The sequence below is a fragment of the Nyctibius grandis genome, chromosome Z (genome assembly GCF_013368605.1).
Source record: "Nyctibius grandis isolate bNycGra1 chromosome Z, bNycGra1.pri, whole genome shotgun sequence".
NCBI lineage: Eukaryota > Metazoa > Chordata > Aves > Nyctibiiformes > Nyctibiidae > Nyctibius > Nyctibius grandis.
This window is the reverse complement of record NC_090695.1, coordinates 36,853,573-36,872,600: the sequence shown is the minus strand read 5'-3', so window position 1 is coordinate 36,872,600 and position 19,028 is coordinate 36,853,573. Positions and strand designations below refer to the sequence as shown.

General features: G+C 37.7%; 1 protein-coding gene across 4 annotated transcripts in view; it reads left to right on the top strand.

The window, feature by feature from the left end:
- Window positions 1–19,028, top strand: part of NFIB (nuclear factor I B) — a 193,002-nt gene that overhangs the window by 156,742 nt on the left and 17,232 nt on the right. For 3 of the 4 annotated variants that reach the window (XM_068423851.1, XM_068423850.1, XM_068423852.1), the window contains 2 exons: window positions 5,327–5,465; window positions 9,017–9,099. The exons of the other annotated variant lie outside the window; for it this stretch is intronic. In XM_068423851.1, coding sequence (XP_068279952.1) covers window positions 5,327–5,465; window positions 9,017–9,099 — 222 coding nt within the window. The remainder of the gene's footprint in view (window positions 1–5,326; window positions 5,466–9,016; window positions 9,100–19,028) is intronic. 4 annotated transcript variants of the gene reach the window in all.

Genomic DNA, 19,028 nt, shown 5'->3' with positions numbered 1-19,028 from the left:
TGAAAACCTAAGGTGTAAATGTGCTGATATTTGGGCAAATATGTGAATGGAAGTCTGAGAGGAGATTGATTAATTACTGATTATGAATATGTTAGTAAAACCCCAGCAAGGAAAACACGTATAGTGAATCCTGATTTTAAGAAAATCTGTATTCCTATCTGTTAGAAGTTTCTGTTCAGACTTCAGACCTAAGGATTAACTGAAAGTGTGCGTAGTGCACACAATCAGATATTAACAGTCTGACAATCTGAGTTAAGTTACAGCTATGACAGTGAATACAGCTCATCTATGGCTTTGGGCACATGAATGGATTAATCTATGGCAATTCAAGATGGTGTGAATTAAAAAGCTGGAAAATGTAACACAGATCTGAAAATCGAATTAGCCTCCAATCCAACAATAGAAAAATGTACACCTGCATAAACTGGGGCTAAATTTGCCAGACCTTTATTGTGTTTGCTTTTTTCCCTCTCCCATTTTCAAATGCACAGCTTGTTTATCTAACACAGCTGCCTACATGCAATTTGCTTGAGGTTTATGCCTCAGGCATCATCTCTCTGTCTGTGAATCCATCACACAGACATATTGATGCCCTAGTTGATGGTAACAGTTGATTTTTCACCTGTAATGCATTTGTCTGTAAGAACGTCTTCAGGGAAAACTGGAACTAGAACCTAGAATGTGTTTTAAATAAGGACAAAATGAATTTATATTAAATGATGTACTGTAAATATTTGCACTGTAATTCAAGTGGATACTGTCCAAATAGATAAGTTGTTTCCATACTAAAATATCTTTTGACACAACTGCAGAAGTTAAAAGGAGAACAGATCACAGAATCTATTTCTAGCAGCCAGTTTTCAATAAGATTATGAACTGACAACTTCAGAGGGCTATTTCTGACCAGAGGGTTTCCCTCTTTGCACTGAAAACTTAAAGCAGGACAGAGGACTTGAGACAACCGAAAGAGCTAGTGTTCTTGAGCTTGTACTGCTGTCAAGGTCCAGAGTCTAGACCTTTATTTCAAAAGCTTTTAGTTTTGTGTTTGCAACAATAATCATAGAAGTGTGACTTGAGTATAAACCAGTGCAGCAAAGTCAGCGTCAATCTGAAGACAAGCCGAAGCAATAACTCTGAGACAATTACATAATCTGTTTGTTTAGGACTACTTTATGATTTTAAACTACAAGCTAATTATGATAACAAATTATCAGTTTTGCTAACTGCTTCACTGTTGTTCACCGTATGCAACAAAGACAAGTATGGACCTTTCAGGAAGGTTTCTTATTAGTGACATTCGTGTAACAGAATTTCGGCGAGTATGTGACTGCTTTTTATAAATTCTGTTTTCAAATGTAGCACACCTAGGAAAACCACTGAAGTTTCAAGAAAATTTCACGTGTGCAATTTCCCATGACAAACTGTGTCAAAGGTAGGACCTTAGTTTACATCTGAAAGACAGCTAGGATTGTTGAAGAAGAATTATATATGTAAAAGTCCCGGTAGTGTGTGCTTACCTACAACTGAGGTTAGTTAAAAATTTAAATACAGGAAACTTTCAGTATGAGGGGAGAAGTTACGTTCTTAGACATGGTACGCCAGGCTCTGTCTCGTGTGTACTTATCCCTTCTTGTGTTACCTTGTTTGCCAAGTAATAATACCTGAACTGTTATTGCAATAGACAGTATTTGTCATTAATGCAAAATTTTGAAACAAATGTTATGTTACAAATGTGAAAACAGAGGTAAAGTACTTGAAAAAGGAAAAGAACAGAAGTTACAGCTTACAAAAATAAAAGCAGAATAAATCATAAAGTGCAGTCAGAAGATACTTGGGGTAATGGGACAATATGCAATAAAATTGTTAAGAGGCAGGTAACTAGGTTATAATTGCATTTGAAATCTAATGTGCAGTCAGAGTCAGAAATGTTGGAAGCATAAGAATTAAACTACCAAAATAACGAGTTTTCCCTTTTCTTACTTTGGAGGTTTTATTTTTCTTTCTAGATGTTACAGACCTCAGTTTCATTGCATTGTGTCTGCATTCAGTTTTACATGTAGGACAGTATGGAACAATGCCTAAGAAGAAGCATTAAAAGAAAGAAAGACATTAAGAAGACATTAAAAGAAAGAAAAGAAATAGAAATGTAGACACTTGGTGGGGGGGGTCACAAACCACGTCCACTAAAATCACTATGAAATTCACCATGGATTTCAACAAGGACAGGATTTCACCCTCAGTTTGGATGAAGTGGGGGTGATATACTGCACTGCTGTTTTGTACCACACAGGGAAAAACATGGTTTACACGAGAATGGGGTGTAAGTATATTCTTTGTCTTATAACTCAGCAAGGAAAGGGTTTGCTCATTTGGACCATATGCACAAGGACTAAGCTGGAGTCCATGTGAGCCAGTGCATTCCTGTTGACCAGGATCACTAAGGAACAGTAGAAGGTGATACATTGCTGTAAGTTGTCCTGGTCTCCAGCTGTGTCCTTCTAATTCATTTGAGTCTGGCTTTGGAGACAGAGATGTTTTTGGAAACTGCTGACACTGGCTGTTTTAATCCCTAAACTCCCTGGAATCTTACTACTTAGTTTTTAACAAAAGTTGGTCCTTTTGGTAAGGGATTCTCAGTTGTTCTTGTGATATGTTAGCACTCCACATGAACTAAGTCTCCTAAGGTAGCCCTATGGTAACAGGTCAGTGATTCCACCTAGCAGCTACCAGACGCAAGTAGGAGGTGGGAGTCGTTACAACAGGCTGTGTGGACAGCTGGGCTGCCAGGGCAGGAGAGGGGGCTTGCCTCTGCAGCAGGCTCCCCCCGAAACATACTGAAAATCCAGTCCAACATAGCAAGCAGGTCTTGCTGACAAGAATTTCGATGTTTTAGAGAAAAGTTTATCATAAGGCCCACCTATATTTTCGACAGTTTACTCCACAAATGCTTCAAACTGTGTTGCGGCTCCCTTACCTATGACAGAGCCTGTTTTATTGCAACATTGACATGACTCGAGTTGAACTCTGTACAACTCGAAATCAGCAGCTGAGGATACTTGCCTCCAAGTTTTGGAGTATCTTGGGTTATTTTTATGGGGAATTTATTTTAGGTAACTTAGATTTTCTCAATTTATGTTAGTTACAATTTTCTTTTTGTTCTAAGGCAGGTGGAGTCAGATTTCTGGTCACCAAGACACCTGGTATTAGAGGCTGTCAGGCCTTCAAAATAGAGCCCACAAAATAAAATTCCCTAAACGACTGCTAAGATAGATCTCAAAGAAAGTGAACTTATTGACACAGTCTTAATATATGACTGTTTGCTGTAATATAAAGATGTAGTTTGTATTCTTGAGGAAAGACCTCTGTAATTACTGAGTGAATTCCCCACTTATGACTCATTGGTCATGTAAGCATGCAAACAGATGCTCAGTAAACTTTTAGGCCACATTATTCTCTAGAAATTGTCTTGTATATATTCTGCCACATCTCATTTTCATTTCAAGTACATGTAATAAGGGAGATCTATCTAACTGTTAAGTCTCACCTAGTGAATAAAACTTAATGTAGCATGCCAGTATTTGGAGAAATTGTGTTATTTTGTTATTTGTGAAAGTATTGTCATTCCTTTCAAACCATGCTGCTTTCTTATTTTGAAGCTACTTTGACAGCTGACACTTATTCCTGTTACTAAACTCGTAGTAGTAACTTCTCAGCTTACACAACTAGGAACATTAATGAAAAAGTGGTAAATACCACCCAATTTCTATATTTGCCAGATCTTGGGATTCCAAGGCTCGTCTGTCCCCACCCCCGCTCCAGCACCCCCCCAAACACACAGTTATGTTTAGGGGGTGACTTTTTTCATTTAGAGGAGTAGTTTGTTAGCCACTTCTCATTAGTGTACATTTTTACTGTTATTTTTCATTGTAAGGCTTGTGATTTTAGAGAGGGAAATAGGCTGCTAACTGCTCAATGTTCCTATGAATATAAGTTTGGTCTCCGTGTACACTTACATTTTCTAGTGTTTTCTTCTAGCTTAGTTTTAGATGTCCTAAGGAACAAGACTCTCCCTTGGGGGCATTGCAAAGTCTAGTAGATCATACTGCCAGGAAGTTTCTCCTGCTATTAATTTTACATTTCCTCCTTCTCGATTTCATTCCATTACCCTGACTTTATACTTCCTGTACTTTCCAAATAATTCCTTCCCCTTCTGTGTGTTTATACTCTGCACATACTTGCAGTGATTGTCTCAGCCCAGTTATTACCATAGTCATGCTTACCTCTTTTAACCTTTCCTTGTATCAGTTGAATCAGGTCCTTTATCCATTTCTTTATCCATTTCTTTACTCCGAGTTAGCTCAGATTTGACAAGATACTTCTGATAATGAGATTCCCAGTATCTCTTACTTTGTATGGCTGTATTTTAAAATACCTGTGGTTCACAGCACACACCATCAGTTTAAGATAAAAGGTACCAGCCACTGTTGAAAAAACTTTTTACTACTTGCTAATTTTTACTGCAAGTTATTTACCGTTGGAGTGTTTAAAGTCATGTAGAATGTCTAAGGTGGGTTTAAGCACTGGCTAAACATATATATTTACCAGTGAACATATTGCCAAATTCAAATGTGCCTATGTACAGAAAGTAGCATATTACCTTGATGACCTGTACCATAAGGTCATATGCAGACTGCCTCTTGTGTCTATGAAAGTGTCTTTGTTTATTATGCTCTTGACTTACAAAGTTCCCATTATTAAACACTTCTGTGGTTTTAGTAGACAGATTTTGGCCAGATGTTATGATGTATGCATTATAGTGCATCGTATCCTAACCCTCTCTCCCACTCCCAAACATGTGAATTACTAGTTAGCCTTCCAGTATGCGTAATCTCTGTGGACAACTGTGGTCAAGTCTTGGCTATGCTCCAAGCCAGAGTGCTATGGCATGTGAAAACAGAGGTTATGCATCATTCGTTTGCTCTTAATACCTTGTACATTAGGCCTATGCCTGGTCAATTTAATCCTGCTATCGTGGAATTTACTGTGGTTCACAGCCACTGTGTGAACAGCAAATATATTTTGAAACAATCTGATGCATGCTGCATCCAGAAAGAAAGAAAGCTTACCAAAAATTACTGCTACTTAAGCATGTACTATCAATCTGAGGAGGGATCTGCCTGCTGAAAATACCATACAGAAATTCATAGCTTTGTTAGGTATGTAGGTACTGTGGTGATGGGCATTCTGGAAAACCCTAAGATAGGTGGGTAGGTTTGTTAAATGCAATGTGTATTTCACAAGGCATTCTTTTGGTTTTGTTTTGTAGCCTAACAGCAGTGGTCAAGTAGTAGGGAAAGTGCCTGGCCATTTTACTCCAGTTTTGGCACCCTCTCCCCATCACAGTGCGGTGCGACCTGTGACCCTGACCATGACAGATACTAAGCCCATCACTACATCCACTGAAGGTGAGGCATCTTCACCTACAGCAACCAGTAAGTATTTCTTTAGGAAACAAAAAATGTCCATCGAAGATTCGATATGATTTCAAATTGAGGCCAGAAAAAGGTGTCTTTTCCTACTATTTGACCAAGTGGATGCTCATCATTTTACATACAGAGCAAATGTGATCTTACTGCAAAGCTTTTCCTCCCCAAATTTCAACCAATGCTTCATGTTACATGAACCAAAGTTTGTGACATGACAACCAAAATGAAAGGGAAAAGCCTGCATATTTGACCACTATTCAAGAAAAAGAGAACGTGATTGTTCATCTAAGGTGGACATTGTTAAGACATTGAGAAGCACACCCAGAGAGCAAGGTTTTACAATGACCCGCAGATGGAATTCCAAACAGAGATTGGATAATTTGCTCCTCAATGAGCTTTCCTACAGAAATCAAGCCTTGTTACAATGCATACTGAATCCGAGCTATGACAATTGCATGTTAATATAGGTTGTGTCGTTTTTAGCAAAAACAACTGATGTGGCAAAAGAAAAATTTAATTCCTTGTCATTGTTGCAATGGATGGTAGATCCACTGTTCTTTTTTTTTTAAAAAAAACCCAAACCAAACCGTAACTAATGTTTTAAGCTCTTTAGTACTATATAGACCCTGTTATTTATCCTATTATCTTCAATGGAATTGCAGTTTTGGAAAGAAGAGCAGAGGTGTTACTACGTATAGGGTAATTTCTTGTCTTCGAAATACTCATCTTATGCTCAGTGATGCAGAATGTTGCTTTCTAACTACTTTCTGCATTTCTGTTGTCTTTGAACTTTTATTTGGACTTGAGATAGCTGGTATTACCAGTATTTATCAGAGTGGGGAAGATTTTTAGGAGACTCTTCCAAACATACACTTTGGAAGAAAATGTACCAGTCTTTAAAATTATTAATCTCTTTAGGGTCTGTTACATTAAAATGACTTGCTTTAGACCTGTTTAGTATTTAAACTGTGAATCCAGTCCCTAACTTTAGGTCTGTCATTAACAGAGACCATGAACTGTATGTTTCTTAGGTGTTTTACTACTTTAAATCTTTTCATTAGAATGTGAAGCAGAGGTGAGACTCAAATGCACAGAAGTGGCTGAGATGTAAAGGAGGAAAACTGGTTATGCCTTTATTATAAAAGGATAGTAGTAACTTTTGGACAAACTATTGTTTTAAGTGTAAAAAAAAATTATATGGGTAGAATTATGGAAGTATTTTAGCTGTTCTTTTAGTATAGCAGAAGCTTTGTTTGAAGGTGGTAGAGAATTTCTGTATCCTCCTTGGTGGGTTGAGGTATAGTTCTTGCACCTTTTAAGAAGAGCTAGTTTTAACAGCAAACAAGAAGCTGTTGCTTTAAACTTGTGGTCCAGAATAGAAAACTGGGAAAACTGAGTTCATGTATAGTTTCAAGTATGCATGGTTTCATTCTGCTTCCTGTTTGACATGATCGTGCCTGGCATAAACAGTTGTCTCAGATGAGGTCAGGGTTTCTAATATAAATGGCAAAAAGAACAAATGCAGTGTCAGAACTGCATTGGGATGTTTTCTGGCAATCTGACCATATTATTCGTCATTACAGGAGAGCAAACCTAATCTGTTCATTGTCCTACTACTAAGGGAAAAATCTGGACTATATTTTCAAATGAAGTCAGCACCCGGTTTCTCATGCAGTTCATTGGAACCTGGGTACCTGATTCCCTGTGAACCTTAGAACACCTTGGCTTAGATATTTGAAATAAGGCCTCCTCATACTTCCACAGCAGTGTGCAAGTAACTTCTTGCCTGAAGATCTGATGTCAGTCAATACAGCACGTAAATAATAATAAAAAAAACCCTAAGTACAAATTTGATGTGAATGTGCCAGTTCTGCATACGAGATAGCATATAAATGCTACATGTTCAGAATGTTACGGTTTTCAGAGCAGTGCAGTAGCCTATCTGCTTTGTAAAGCCTTTTGAAGCTGGATTGGTAATTGTAAGAACAAAAGAGTGAAGGAACGTAGCTTGTTGATGAAGAAAATGGCAAAAAAATGAGGGATCATGTCCTGGTGATATATAAGTTATATATGAATACATATAAACTGCATTATCAGTCATAATAGACCTGCCACCCAGAGTGTTAATGTTAACTTAACGGGAAAATCCATACTAAATATATTATAAGGCATAGTTTTAATTTTATTTACAATAACTGATTGATTGGTTCAAAATATATATAGATATATACATAGAACATGTGCTTGGCCAACAAGTTATCATTATTATTCAGTCTGATGAGAATAAAATGGCAAATGGTTAGTACTGCTTTTCATCCTGAAGTGCAATAGCAGAATTGTTTTGAATGAGAAAGAACAGCAGGCTTTGATAATATTTGGGGAACACCGTGGCCTCCACCATAATTTCCTTCTAATAACTGATTAATTTTTATGACAGTTTTTCAGTAAATTTTGTTTACTGTATAAAGCCTTTTTTTTTTAATTTAATGGATATCATTTGCTTGTATTTGCTATGTGACTTTAATACTAACAGGCCAATTCAGTAAGTACTCCCATCTAGTTCCTCACTGGCATCCTTGTGTTTGTCTGTTCAGTTTAAGTGGTTTTGCTTTGTCTGCCGGCAAGTTTCCAGGCTGTGATGCTGCAAGTTGCAGTGTGGACACCTCCCCACTGGGAAGTGGAGTAAGACCACCTACCTCATTTCGTAAGTGCTACCAAAAGCCACAAGAAGTTAATGGTTTTTAGGGATTACTGACAGAGACCAGACAGGAATGTGACCTACAGGTGATGGATCCTGTAACTAATGCCAGCATCACCTACCATTCCCTTTCTCCTCAGAAACTGATTTCTTTAATCTTCTGTAGCAGACAGTGGGAAACTTCCTTAAATTGTCCCCCTGGGAAAATGTTGTTTCCTGATGCATAGGGGAGTTGAATATTTAATATTATATTGCACAGTAAAAATTAGCTCCCTTCTGATGAAAATACTAATCAAATTACATCCTACTTCCAAAGGCCTGTAGACATTCATTTTATGCCACATAAGTAAACGAAATTTTGATTTCAATTTTTGTTATTTTACAGTTTTGTGGTGGGCCTTCACAGCAGTAAGAATAATAAGTGTGCAGTAATATTTTCTTTCAACGTTGTGATCTCAGTGATTTCACTGGTGCCTTAGATTGGTGTAATAAAAATGAGAATCAGACTTGTGATTCCTTCAAATACATACCTTATTTAATCACTTAAAAAAAATATATTAATCAGAGGAACTTTTATTTAACAAGAGACATCATTATGACTTATACATGCAGCTTCCATTGAAGTTTATAGGAATTTACACATGCTTTTCCAAATTTGGTCCAATTTTTCTTTTGCATTCTATTAAAGTTTAAATAAAGGAAAAACACAGACACATCCTATGTATTGCAAAATCATAACTCTGGATCTCTCATATTTGTACTGTACCTGCACAGGGTAATAGTTATGATAGGTTGGTATTTTTATCAGTCTGTTTTGTTCTTCCTTAATCAGCCTACACAGCTTCAGGCACATCCCAAGCCAATCGATATGTGGGACTAAGTCCAAGAGACCCATCCTTCCTACACCAGCAACAGGTGGGCAAGTTTCACATAGGTGTAATGATATAGAGAAGATTTTGCTATACTACCTTCCTACGTGCTGCCACTGTTATCTTGGATTAGACTGGGGTCCTAAGGGTTTCAGTATTTGCCATCTGAAGATAAAGTTTTATTCAAAACAAAACTGAACCCTTTAAGAACCATCAGTTTAGCATATGCTTTATTTCATAGATTTGTGCCATCTTAAGGAACTTCTAATCATATTTCTTTCAATTATTTTATTTTTCAAGAGCTCGTACATGTAATCTTTAATAGAATTTTAGGAAAATGAGTGAGGTGTATAAGGGACAAATACACATTTCAAAATCAGTTTAAAAAGTAAGCAAAATTTCCAAAGCAAAAAGTCCAGCGTATTATTTTCAAGCTATTTTGTTTTTTTTTTTTTTCCCAGATGTTTAAGCCTACATTTCTTTATTTTACTTCTAGAAGATAAGTTATAAACCCAAATTCTCAATGCATCACATCATCATTTCTAGTTTAATAGGTTCAAATTGGTCTGCTGATTTCAAACTTGATAAAACCACGTTTTTGTTCTAGTTTCTTACATCATTTATGTTTCAAGTAGCATTTTAAATTTCACATCCTATTAATGCTGTGAATTTAATGCAAATGAAGTGTTTGCCCAAACTGCGAAAATATACAGCTGAGATTAATGATGGCTTACAAACAGATTAGCTGCAGTCAGTAGCAAGGCCATGAACATACAGAAATGCTACAGTGCTAGTAACAGGAATAAATTCAGACCTTTTAGAACTTTAACATATTTTATGATGTGTGTCTGTGTTGCTTCTAGATCTTAACAGTAGAGGACTTTGAAATTAACGGCACGTAAAATGTTATAAGGCAGAAAGCTGAATGGGGCAGTAAGAAAAGGCCTGCCAAGTAGTCCTTGGTATTTATCGTACTGTATTTTTTCTGAGGCTTGAGTTCCTGTAAACAGTTGGTACACGACTGTTTCGTTTTTCAGTAAAACCTACCTGTTTTATGTTTGCCGAGATATAGCTGAAACGTTCTTCATCTGGAACTCCCTATCCCTACCCACTCCCAGGGCAAGGTGGCAGTGTGTACGTTTTTCAGGTCACCACGTGCAGAGTTCAGAGAAAATCATAAAGATGATCGTTTATTCAAGATAGTTGATGCTTTGCCAACTTTTTTTTAACCATTTTTAACCATTTACCTACCCAAATGTCCAAACGTTTCACACTATGTCCAAGAAAAATCCGAGCTGAGAGCTGGAAACATCTGTACACTTTTATGAAAATACCAAATGACAATTAGTGGTTTTGCCAACCATTCATTTTTCAGTAATTTTTCTGGTGTATTGCTTTTTTTTAACCTCTCAAAGACTGTTGTATTGTGAAATGTGTAATAATTACTATAACATGGTTCTTTTTAAAAGATATATAATATATGTTTATTCTATTTTAAAACACACACATCACCTCTCGTTTTAAACACAGTGCATGTAATTTCTGGATTTCTTTTCATGTGAAGTTTCATATAGTTTTGTGTAATTTTATATAGTATCATTTGAATAGTCTGTGACATCCAGTTAATTTGGGGATGTGCAATAATTTCTTGTTTTCCACTATATGTTTTCAGACAGAATTTTTTCTGCAAATTTGCTAGTGCTTAAGCCCACTCCATCTTCTTCCAAGTTCATTGAAAGAGTTACAAACTTGTCACAGGCCAGAAGGGAGCGGCAGCATGCTTAATTTTCTCTTGGCTGGATTTGTGACATATATTGCTTAGTTCATGCATCTTCTATATATTTTTGGCTTTGTGTAGATGGAAATAAATTTCGAGATTTCAGCAGTGTCATAGGAACATAAAAGTGAGAGGGGATCTCAAGGGTCATCACAGTCTTTGGTGTTTACATGCACTGTGTCTTATGCTCCCTTTTGTGGTAAAACAAGTGGCCAGATGGCTTAGGGGGAAGGGGAAAATAAATTAGGTCTCCCAAACACTTCATAAACATAAAAATTCTTCAGTGCCACTGTGTGAAACCAATATTCTCCCTTCTGAAGTATATTGCTATATAATCTCGTTATATTAGTTCAAGAGCGTCAATTGGTGACCAGTGAGCCATATAGTAAATTCAAAAATTGTGTCATGGTTTCATCTTTGCTGTGAATTCTCTGTTGTTCCCTAACTTATGCAATGGATATACGCGTATGCTTGCCTGACTGTGTTTGGGGGAGTGCGTATGTGGATGCTTACATGTGTAAATACATATACAATTAGGGAATAGTATGTACTACTGAAACCATTTGAAGGAAAAGAAGATTTTAACAACAAAGCTTTTTCAGATGCATGAATACGAATATATGTGTATATATAAGTTTCTAATGAATTAGTTACCTCCACTCACTTAAATCCTAAAGGCATCTCTGAGATGACAGTGTCATATATGTTTATTACCCAGAAAGTGAGGTAGATCACTGAGATTGTCTAAATAACTTTAATAGAGCAAAGGTTATCCTTTGGTAAGGCAGAAATGAGATTGATTTACTATGTTCTTTCATTACTTTACAACAATTTAAAAGAGACCACTCTTTTTCTGGCAGATTTTAAATGCATTTGGTTTAAAGCAGCCCATGATGAATGAAAAGAAAAATCAAGGGGTACATGAAATAAAGGCAATCAATCATTTTGTATTAGTGAAGAGAAATTCTAAATTAGAAAGCCAATGGTTTTAGTTCCAGAGAGGTCTTTTAAACATTCACCATACCCTGTAATGCATGTTGACCCCTCAAGAATAAATATTGTCACTGGTACATTTTTTACTTCATTGGAGGAGTCTTTATGAAGATTTATTCTCTCTGGTTATGAGAAATATTGGCATGTACTATTGAGTACTTTTTGTTGTTGTTAAAAAGAACCATTATGTAGCCTGTTTAAATTACAGTAACCACAATAAATTTTAAAGTTACACATGTATTTTGCAACATGCACTTACATGGAGACTTTTGACAAAGTGATAGTTTGCAAGAACTTCCAGTAAACTATTTATGGCACAGCCTACCTGGAATACTCACATTTAGATGGGAAGCTCTGAATACAACTTTGAAAGGCAGTGCATAAGAGCACTAATGGGAGCGGTTTATTTGCTTTTATTGATCTGTATACTGTGAAAAATATGCTTTTGCATTCATTTCTTAGCATGCTATGTTGATAGTTAGGAAGACAAGGTTCTAATGAGGGATTATAACTATTATAACTTCGTGTTACCTGCCTTGAAATGCCAGGTATTCTATACTGTGGCATGAATTGTTACAAAACATAGCTCTTGCTTCAGTGGCATCTAGAGAGTCACATGGATCTTATAATTTTTTGTAAAAAATTCATGTCAGCCCCCCCCAACTGTCTATTACAAATTGTTAACAAATTACAAATTGTTTGCTTTTCTTGATTCAGCATCAGCTTCTGAGAGTTGTTAAGTATCTATAATGTATGTGCAGGGGGGGCACCACAGGAAGGCGCAAGGGAAGTGGTAGGAGGTTTTTCTTAATTTTACTTTTGGTGGTTGGTGGGATTATTTTATGACGTCAAATCTAGTACTTGGTGCTCATCATCTGTGCTGAGAAACATCTTCAATGAATTGCGCATAAAAGAAAGTTTGGATAATGTTCACAATTGTATGGGAGCACCTTTCCCCTCCTTCCTTCTCTGATTTGCATTTACTGAAGATTTGTGGTTTCTTAGCCTAGACTAGAGGAAAAAGCAGCTAATTGAGGAAACTCGGTCAAATTCATTCTTCTACAAGTGGACACAGTCCCTTCCCAGATTCTAGTCGTGTCTCCATTCTTTTGGCTAAATAAGTTTAACGGAGTGATCATTGGTTCAGTAACAGTCTTAATGATCAGATTTCTCATGCTTATGTGCTGGCATTTCTGTAGCCTCCTTGTGTTACTCCTCTCAACTTTATGAATTTATTATGTTCTTGAAATGACAGACATGTAGGGACAGGTTGATGTTGTTTCTGGCTGTAAAGCTAGAATGTTGCCAGAAATACTTGTCATGCACTTTACCTCTGTAAACAATATAAAAAGGTAGATGGATGGATGGATAGACAGACATTTGTATTTATTAACAAACACAGATTAATGGTTCCACAGATAGTAAGATTTCTGTTGGAATGAATGAAATAACTGGCAGGTTTTCTTTCTTGTCCATTTATTTAATTTTAATGCACCTTGGAGCCTTATACGGGTGATTCCCTTTTTAATTAGAAAATAGAAATAAATGGGATAGCTATTGAGGTCTGTGAAGACAGTGACCTCTAGAACTTTCCATCTGTTACAGTAAACTGTGCTAACAAATGCTGTCCCAGTTACTGAGGATCTAATGACCTTTTGCAGTGTTTGCACTGATTTATACAATGGCATGGTTTTCACTAAAGCTTGGACTTTCCAGGTGTGGTATGCATGATTTTCACACAGCTTTGCATTTATGAGTGAGACATCTGCCATGTACTTAGCAATAAGAAACACTTCAGGTCTCTAAAATGCAAAATCAGAAAATTGTAGATAGGTTTTTATTTCCTACACACCAGACTGCCCTGCCTCTTCAGTGGGAAGTTGTTCTTATCAGATGCATTCTTCAGTGACTGAATCACACAGTTCAAAATGGAGTTCTCTTCATACTATTAATCACGGAAATTGTAAACTTAAATGTCCACTGAACACGGAGTATCTGTTTGCAAAATGTTTTGTGTGGATGTTGCTTTTGCTTTCAGCACAAGGCTGAAAGAAGAACACAAGGGGACTCTTAAACAGAACTTCTCAGTAAATCCAGGAAACAGGTTATCAACACTTAGGCTGTTCTTATTGTGTCCCTTATCATAATTGACAGTTTGACGTAAGACTGGGTCAGATGACCACCAGGGAGGTATGTAAATGGATAAGAGGTCACCTTTCACATATGCTTGCTGGAAAGGAAACATATTTAAAGGAAGTTTCAGTCAAAACAATGACAATATGCAAATATTACGTTTTATGGGCTTTTCTCAACTAACAGAAGCTATAGCACAGTCTCCTATTACACGTTCCAGAGTACGTATCTACTTTCACTAGCGATCACAGAAGCTTAAAATGAATGTTAGTCTTAGACAGCCACTCTTTAAGTAGGTGTATACAAAACCTGCTTAAATCTTAACCTGTAAAAATTATTCAGACTATGATTAAAGATTGAGCTGTTGACTATGGGTTTTTAATGTATGTAGTAGTTGCATACATAAAACTCTGCAGGATGGTTGTGCTTGGAAGGGGCCCAGTTTACACTGAAAACGCAGCTATAGTGAAATCTAGCTCTCTTCACATCAGTATGTCCCACAGCACTGGAAAGTGCAAACCAAAATCACTTTCCTGGCATTTTACAGAGGGTGGAACAGGAGCAGGGGGGTGGATGACTTTCAGACAGGTGGAAGAGTTAGGAGAAGCACTCAGTCTCCTGCTCTGCTTCTGCCTGGGCCTGTGGCCCCTTTCCAGGACGCAGCTGAGGGAGTTGCACTGCCTTCCTGGAGAGACACTTGCAGTGGGCTTTGTGCACTCTGCTATTTCAGGAGTGTAGCAGTGAGGACCTGTTGCAAGGATGAGAGACCGCTGCAGCTCCATGTGTCAGGAAATGTCTGGGCTGCCTGTGAGGTTTCCCCATCTGCTGCAAGGCTGGGCATCCTTTTCCACTTCAGAATACAGACCCATGTTTTTTTTCTCTGTGGTTAGGTGAGAGCTAAATAAAAAAATCATTGATGTTGTTTTGTGGATGGAAGGTGTTATTGAAGTGGGGTTCATGTGGCTTGCCTTGCTGAAAATGACAAAGCCATGGGACTGAAGAGCAGGCCTGTCCAACAGGCTTCTAAGAAAGACTTTTCATCATGTCACATGCCAAATCAGGTCATTTATTTTGCATTCATACCATATTTTTGAGAAAGTTAGTAATGTTTTTCAGAATTTATTAAATGTCTCATGAGGACTATTTCTTAAGTCCTTTTATTGAGGAATTTAAGCTTTCTCAAGTAGCCTTCAAGTAGTTTCCTGCCTCTCCCTTTCACATGTCCTGCAGAGAAGCTCTTTCAGGTGGCTTACTGTGGGTGAGAGTGAATGTGCCTTCTTGTCTCCAGGTAACACTGTGGCATGATTTTAGGGTCAGTTAAGTTATTCTGAGGACTGTAACTAGCCAGAAATCTTGCAGCGTGACTCCAGACAACATACAGCACTCAAAATACTGTACTAAAGTGCCCTATATCCTTTCAAAGCTTGGTACTTATGTCAGGTCTGTGCCCCCAGGCTTTCCCTACTGGGCTGTCTGGACATCCTCCAAGGGCAGCATTCCTGCTGCTACTGTGAACAGACGTCTTCTTCCATCAAATGGAGACAGGGCTTGTAGTGCTCTTTTAAGCTTTTCCAGCCTTTTTACCCAAAAAGCACTCAACACATGTGAGGGATCACAGAATCACAGAATCACAGAATGTTAGGGATTGGAAGGGACCTCGAAAGATCATCTAGTCCAATCCCCCTGCCAGAGCAGGGTTACCTAGACCATATCACACAGGAACGCGTCCAGGCGGGTTTTGAATGTCTCCAGAGAAGGAGACTCCACAACCTCTCTGGGCAGCCTGTTCCAGTGTTCGGTCACCCTCACCGTAAAGAAGTTTTTCCTCATATTTAAGTGGAACCTCCTGTGTTCCAGCTTGCACCCATTGCCCCTTGTCCTGTCAAGGGATGTCACTGAGAAGAGCCTGGCTCCATCCTCATGACACTTGCCCTTTCCATATTTATAAACATTAATGAGGTCACCCCTCAGTCTCCTCTTCTCTAAGCCAAAGAGACCCAGCTCCCTCAGCCTCTCCTCATAAGGGAGATGTTCCACTCCCTTAATCATCTTCGTGGCTCTGCGCTGGACTCTCTCTAGCAGTTCCCTGTCCTTCTTGAACTGAGGGGCCCAGAACTGGACACAATATTCCAGATGCGGCCTCATCAGGGCAGAGTAGAGGGGGAGGAGAACCTCTCTCGACCTGCTAACCACACCCCTTCTAATACACCCCAGGATGCCATTGGCCTTCTTGGCCACAAGGGCACATTGCTGGCTCATGGTCATCCTGCTGTCCACTAGGACCCCCAGGTCCCTTTCCCCTATGCTGCTCTCCAACAGGTCTGTCCCCAACTTATACTGGTACATGGGGTTGTTCTTGCCCAGATGCAGGACTCTACACTTGCCCTTGTTATATTTCATTAAGTTTCTCCCCGCCCAACTCTCCAGCCTGTCCAGGTCCCTCTGAATGGCTGCGCAGCCTTCCGGTGTGTCAGCCACTACTTCCAGTTTTGTGTCATCAGCGAACTTGCTGACAGTGCACTCTATTCCCTCATCCAAGTCATTAATGAATATATTGAACCGTACTGGTCCCAGTACCGACCCTTGAGGGACTCTGCTAGACACAGGCCTCCAACTGGACTCTGTCCCATTGTCGGATGCAGACACCGACTTTGAAAGTGATATTTCTACATACTTTTGAAAGTATATTTCTAAATCTTAGACATCCTGATCTCTAAGCAGGAGTGATTTGTGAAAGGAAATTTTATGTGAGAGAGAAAATACTTTTTCCTGGCAGGTTAGTTTTTAAAGACAATGTGGCAGCTATGTGAGCCTGCTGATGAGTGTGGAGCAGTAGTTTTTAACATTGGGAAGGTGGTTTTCAGCACAGCTGATGCAATCCTGGGCGTATCACAGAACCCATTGTCATACAGAACTGCAGCTCTTCAAGGCGTTGTCAGTACCGCAAGTATGGCATAGTTGGTGCAGTGAATAGCACTACAGTTTACACTAACTGTAAGTCTGCTGTAGCATGAATCTTCATATACATGTGTGTATGTGTCTACAGCATATGCATGAAGTGCACATGTTCTATTATTACCATTACAGTATTTCAATGTATATGTATTGAGGCACCTATGGCTATATATAATATGAAGTATGTCATTACTAACATTTATGAAATAGGTTTGAAAAGCTCTTTTTGGAGCTTTCCTAATGATAAATCTAACACATTAACTGTACATGTGGAAAGTTTTCATACAGACTGTGGGAAGAATGTAACAGTTTAGTGCAGAAGCTGATTTACTGAAATGTAATGTATCAATCCCTTACTGTTTACCCCAAATGGCAAATGCAGTCAGGTTCTGTAGCAAGCTAAGTGCTTGCCAGATTTTTGAGGTAGACCTAAGTGCATAAAATCATTTGGTAACACTAAGTTTGTGATTTTAGTATCTTTTACAGTTCTAATCAGTCAAAGGGCTTTTATTCGTAGACTTTATATTTTGTGAAAGAAGAAGGCGGGGGCGGGGGGGCATTTAACCTTTCAGTCTTGCGTTTCAGCCGGAAGTGAGTTTTTATAGCTAAATTATAAAGCTTTAAAATATGCGTCTGTAGTGAAGATGATGACATTGTTAAGGATTATAGCAGAAATCCCTCTACTGTACATTGAGTAACTGAGCTGACATGTTTTACTATGTCTTCAATATTAAAAACAGGTTTACAATACTGTTTTGTATAGTGACTAAATCAAATATTTACTTACCCCTTTCTTTAAACATATTTAGTATATTATTCACAGTTATGTCTAGCAAACTTTTTGACTGCATGTTTTCTTTTCTGGTTAATTTCATGTGGTTTAGTCATGCTTTTAATGGCCTTTAGAAGGTCCCTTGGAGTTCTTTAGATAACAAACAAAAAACATCCCTATGAAAACATCAGAGACTAACATTTCCATTTCTCAGACCTTAACAGCAGGAAGCTTATGAGTCTAACAGTCAGACAGGGTCAGGTTTGCGATATTGTCTTGTCCTCAGCATTTTATTTTTCAGGAAAAGACTGCAATCAGTTGGGCTCCTGTGAAAATAGTTTGTTGTAGTTTGTTTGCTGTAGCCTGTGCTATCTAAAGACTGCGAATATGGGTAGAGGAAACTAAAATGCATCGAATGCAATTAAACTCAGCAACAACACTATCTTCAATTCAGAGTGCTGTATCGTATATAATGGTACAGCAATTTATATACAGCGTGACTATACAGAGGTTAAAATGTATGTTCTTTTTGCAAGCCAGATAAGTTCACTTTCTTAAGCTTAAAAATAAGCAGTGTATCTTTTCAATAAATCTGCTAACACTATAGGGCAGCTGTTAAATAAACAGAGCTATAGAGGGTTGCTTGAACAATCCGTGAAGGCAGAACTGATGATTTGAGGATCTGGGAAGAATTTGTTTCAGCTAACATTTAATACATTTCTCATTATATTAAAATGCAATAAAGTATTTTAAATGCTATTATTCTGAGTCTAAAGCAACATTAGATTATTTTATCACCTCTTGCTAAGTAATACCACTTTCAGTAACACTAAATTAATAAACTTCAGTTACAAAATACCTTTACCCTTCTTAAATAGCAAGATAAGGACATATAGTTTGTTTAACTTGGGCAAATTTTCTATAAATTGCATGTCTTCTATGTTTCACAAAATGCATGCTAGAAGATATTGATTATATTTGACCTTTACATAATGCACATTATATAGATCATTGCTTAGAGAAAACAGCATTTTTATTTCCTTTCTTAAAGTATCTTGCTATTGAGTATTAACATTTCCTTTTATTCCAGCTCAGTTTTTAATCTAATAATGGCTAATTGTTATGTGCTAAACACTAGTTACTCTTTTATGCTTTATTAATAGAGGAGCATATTAAAGTAGCATTATCTTAAGCAAATCTATAGGCATTTATTTCTCAGAATAAGTTATTTTTCTTTGTTTGTTTTCTTCTATTTTTTAAAGTTACTTCTTGGGAAAGTAAGGCTTTTGCCATGTACAGTACTAGTTTGCATGTATTAATTTAAATACTAAAAACTGTAGTACTG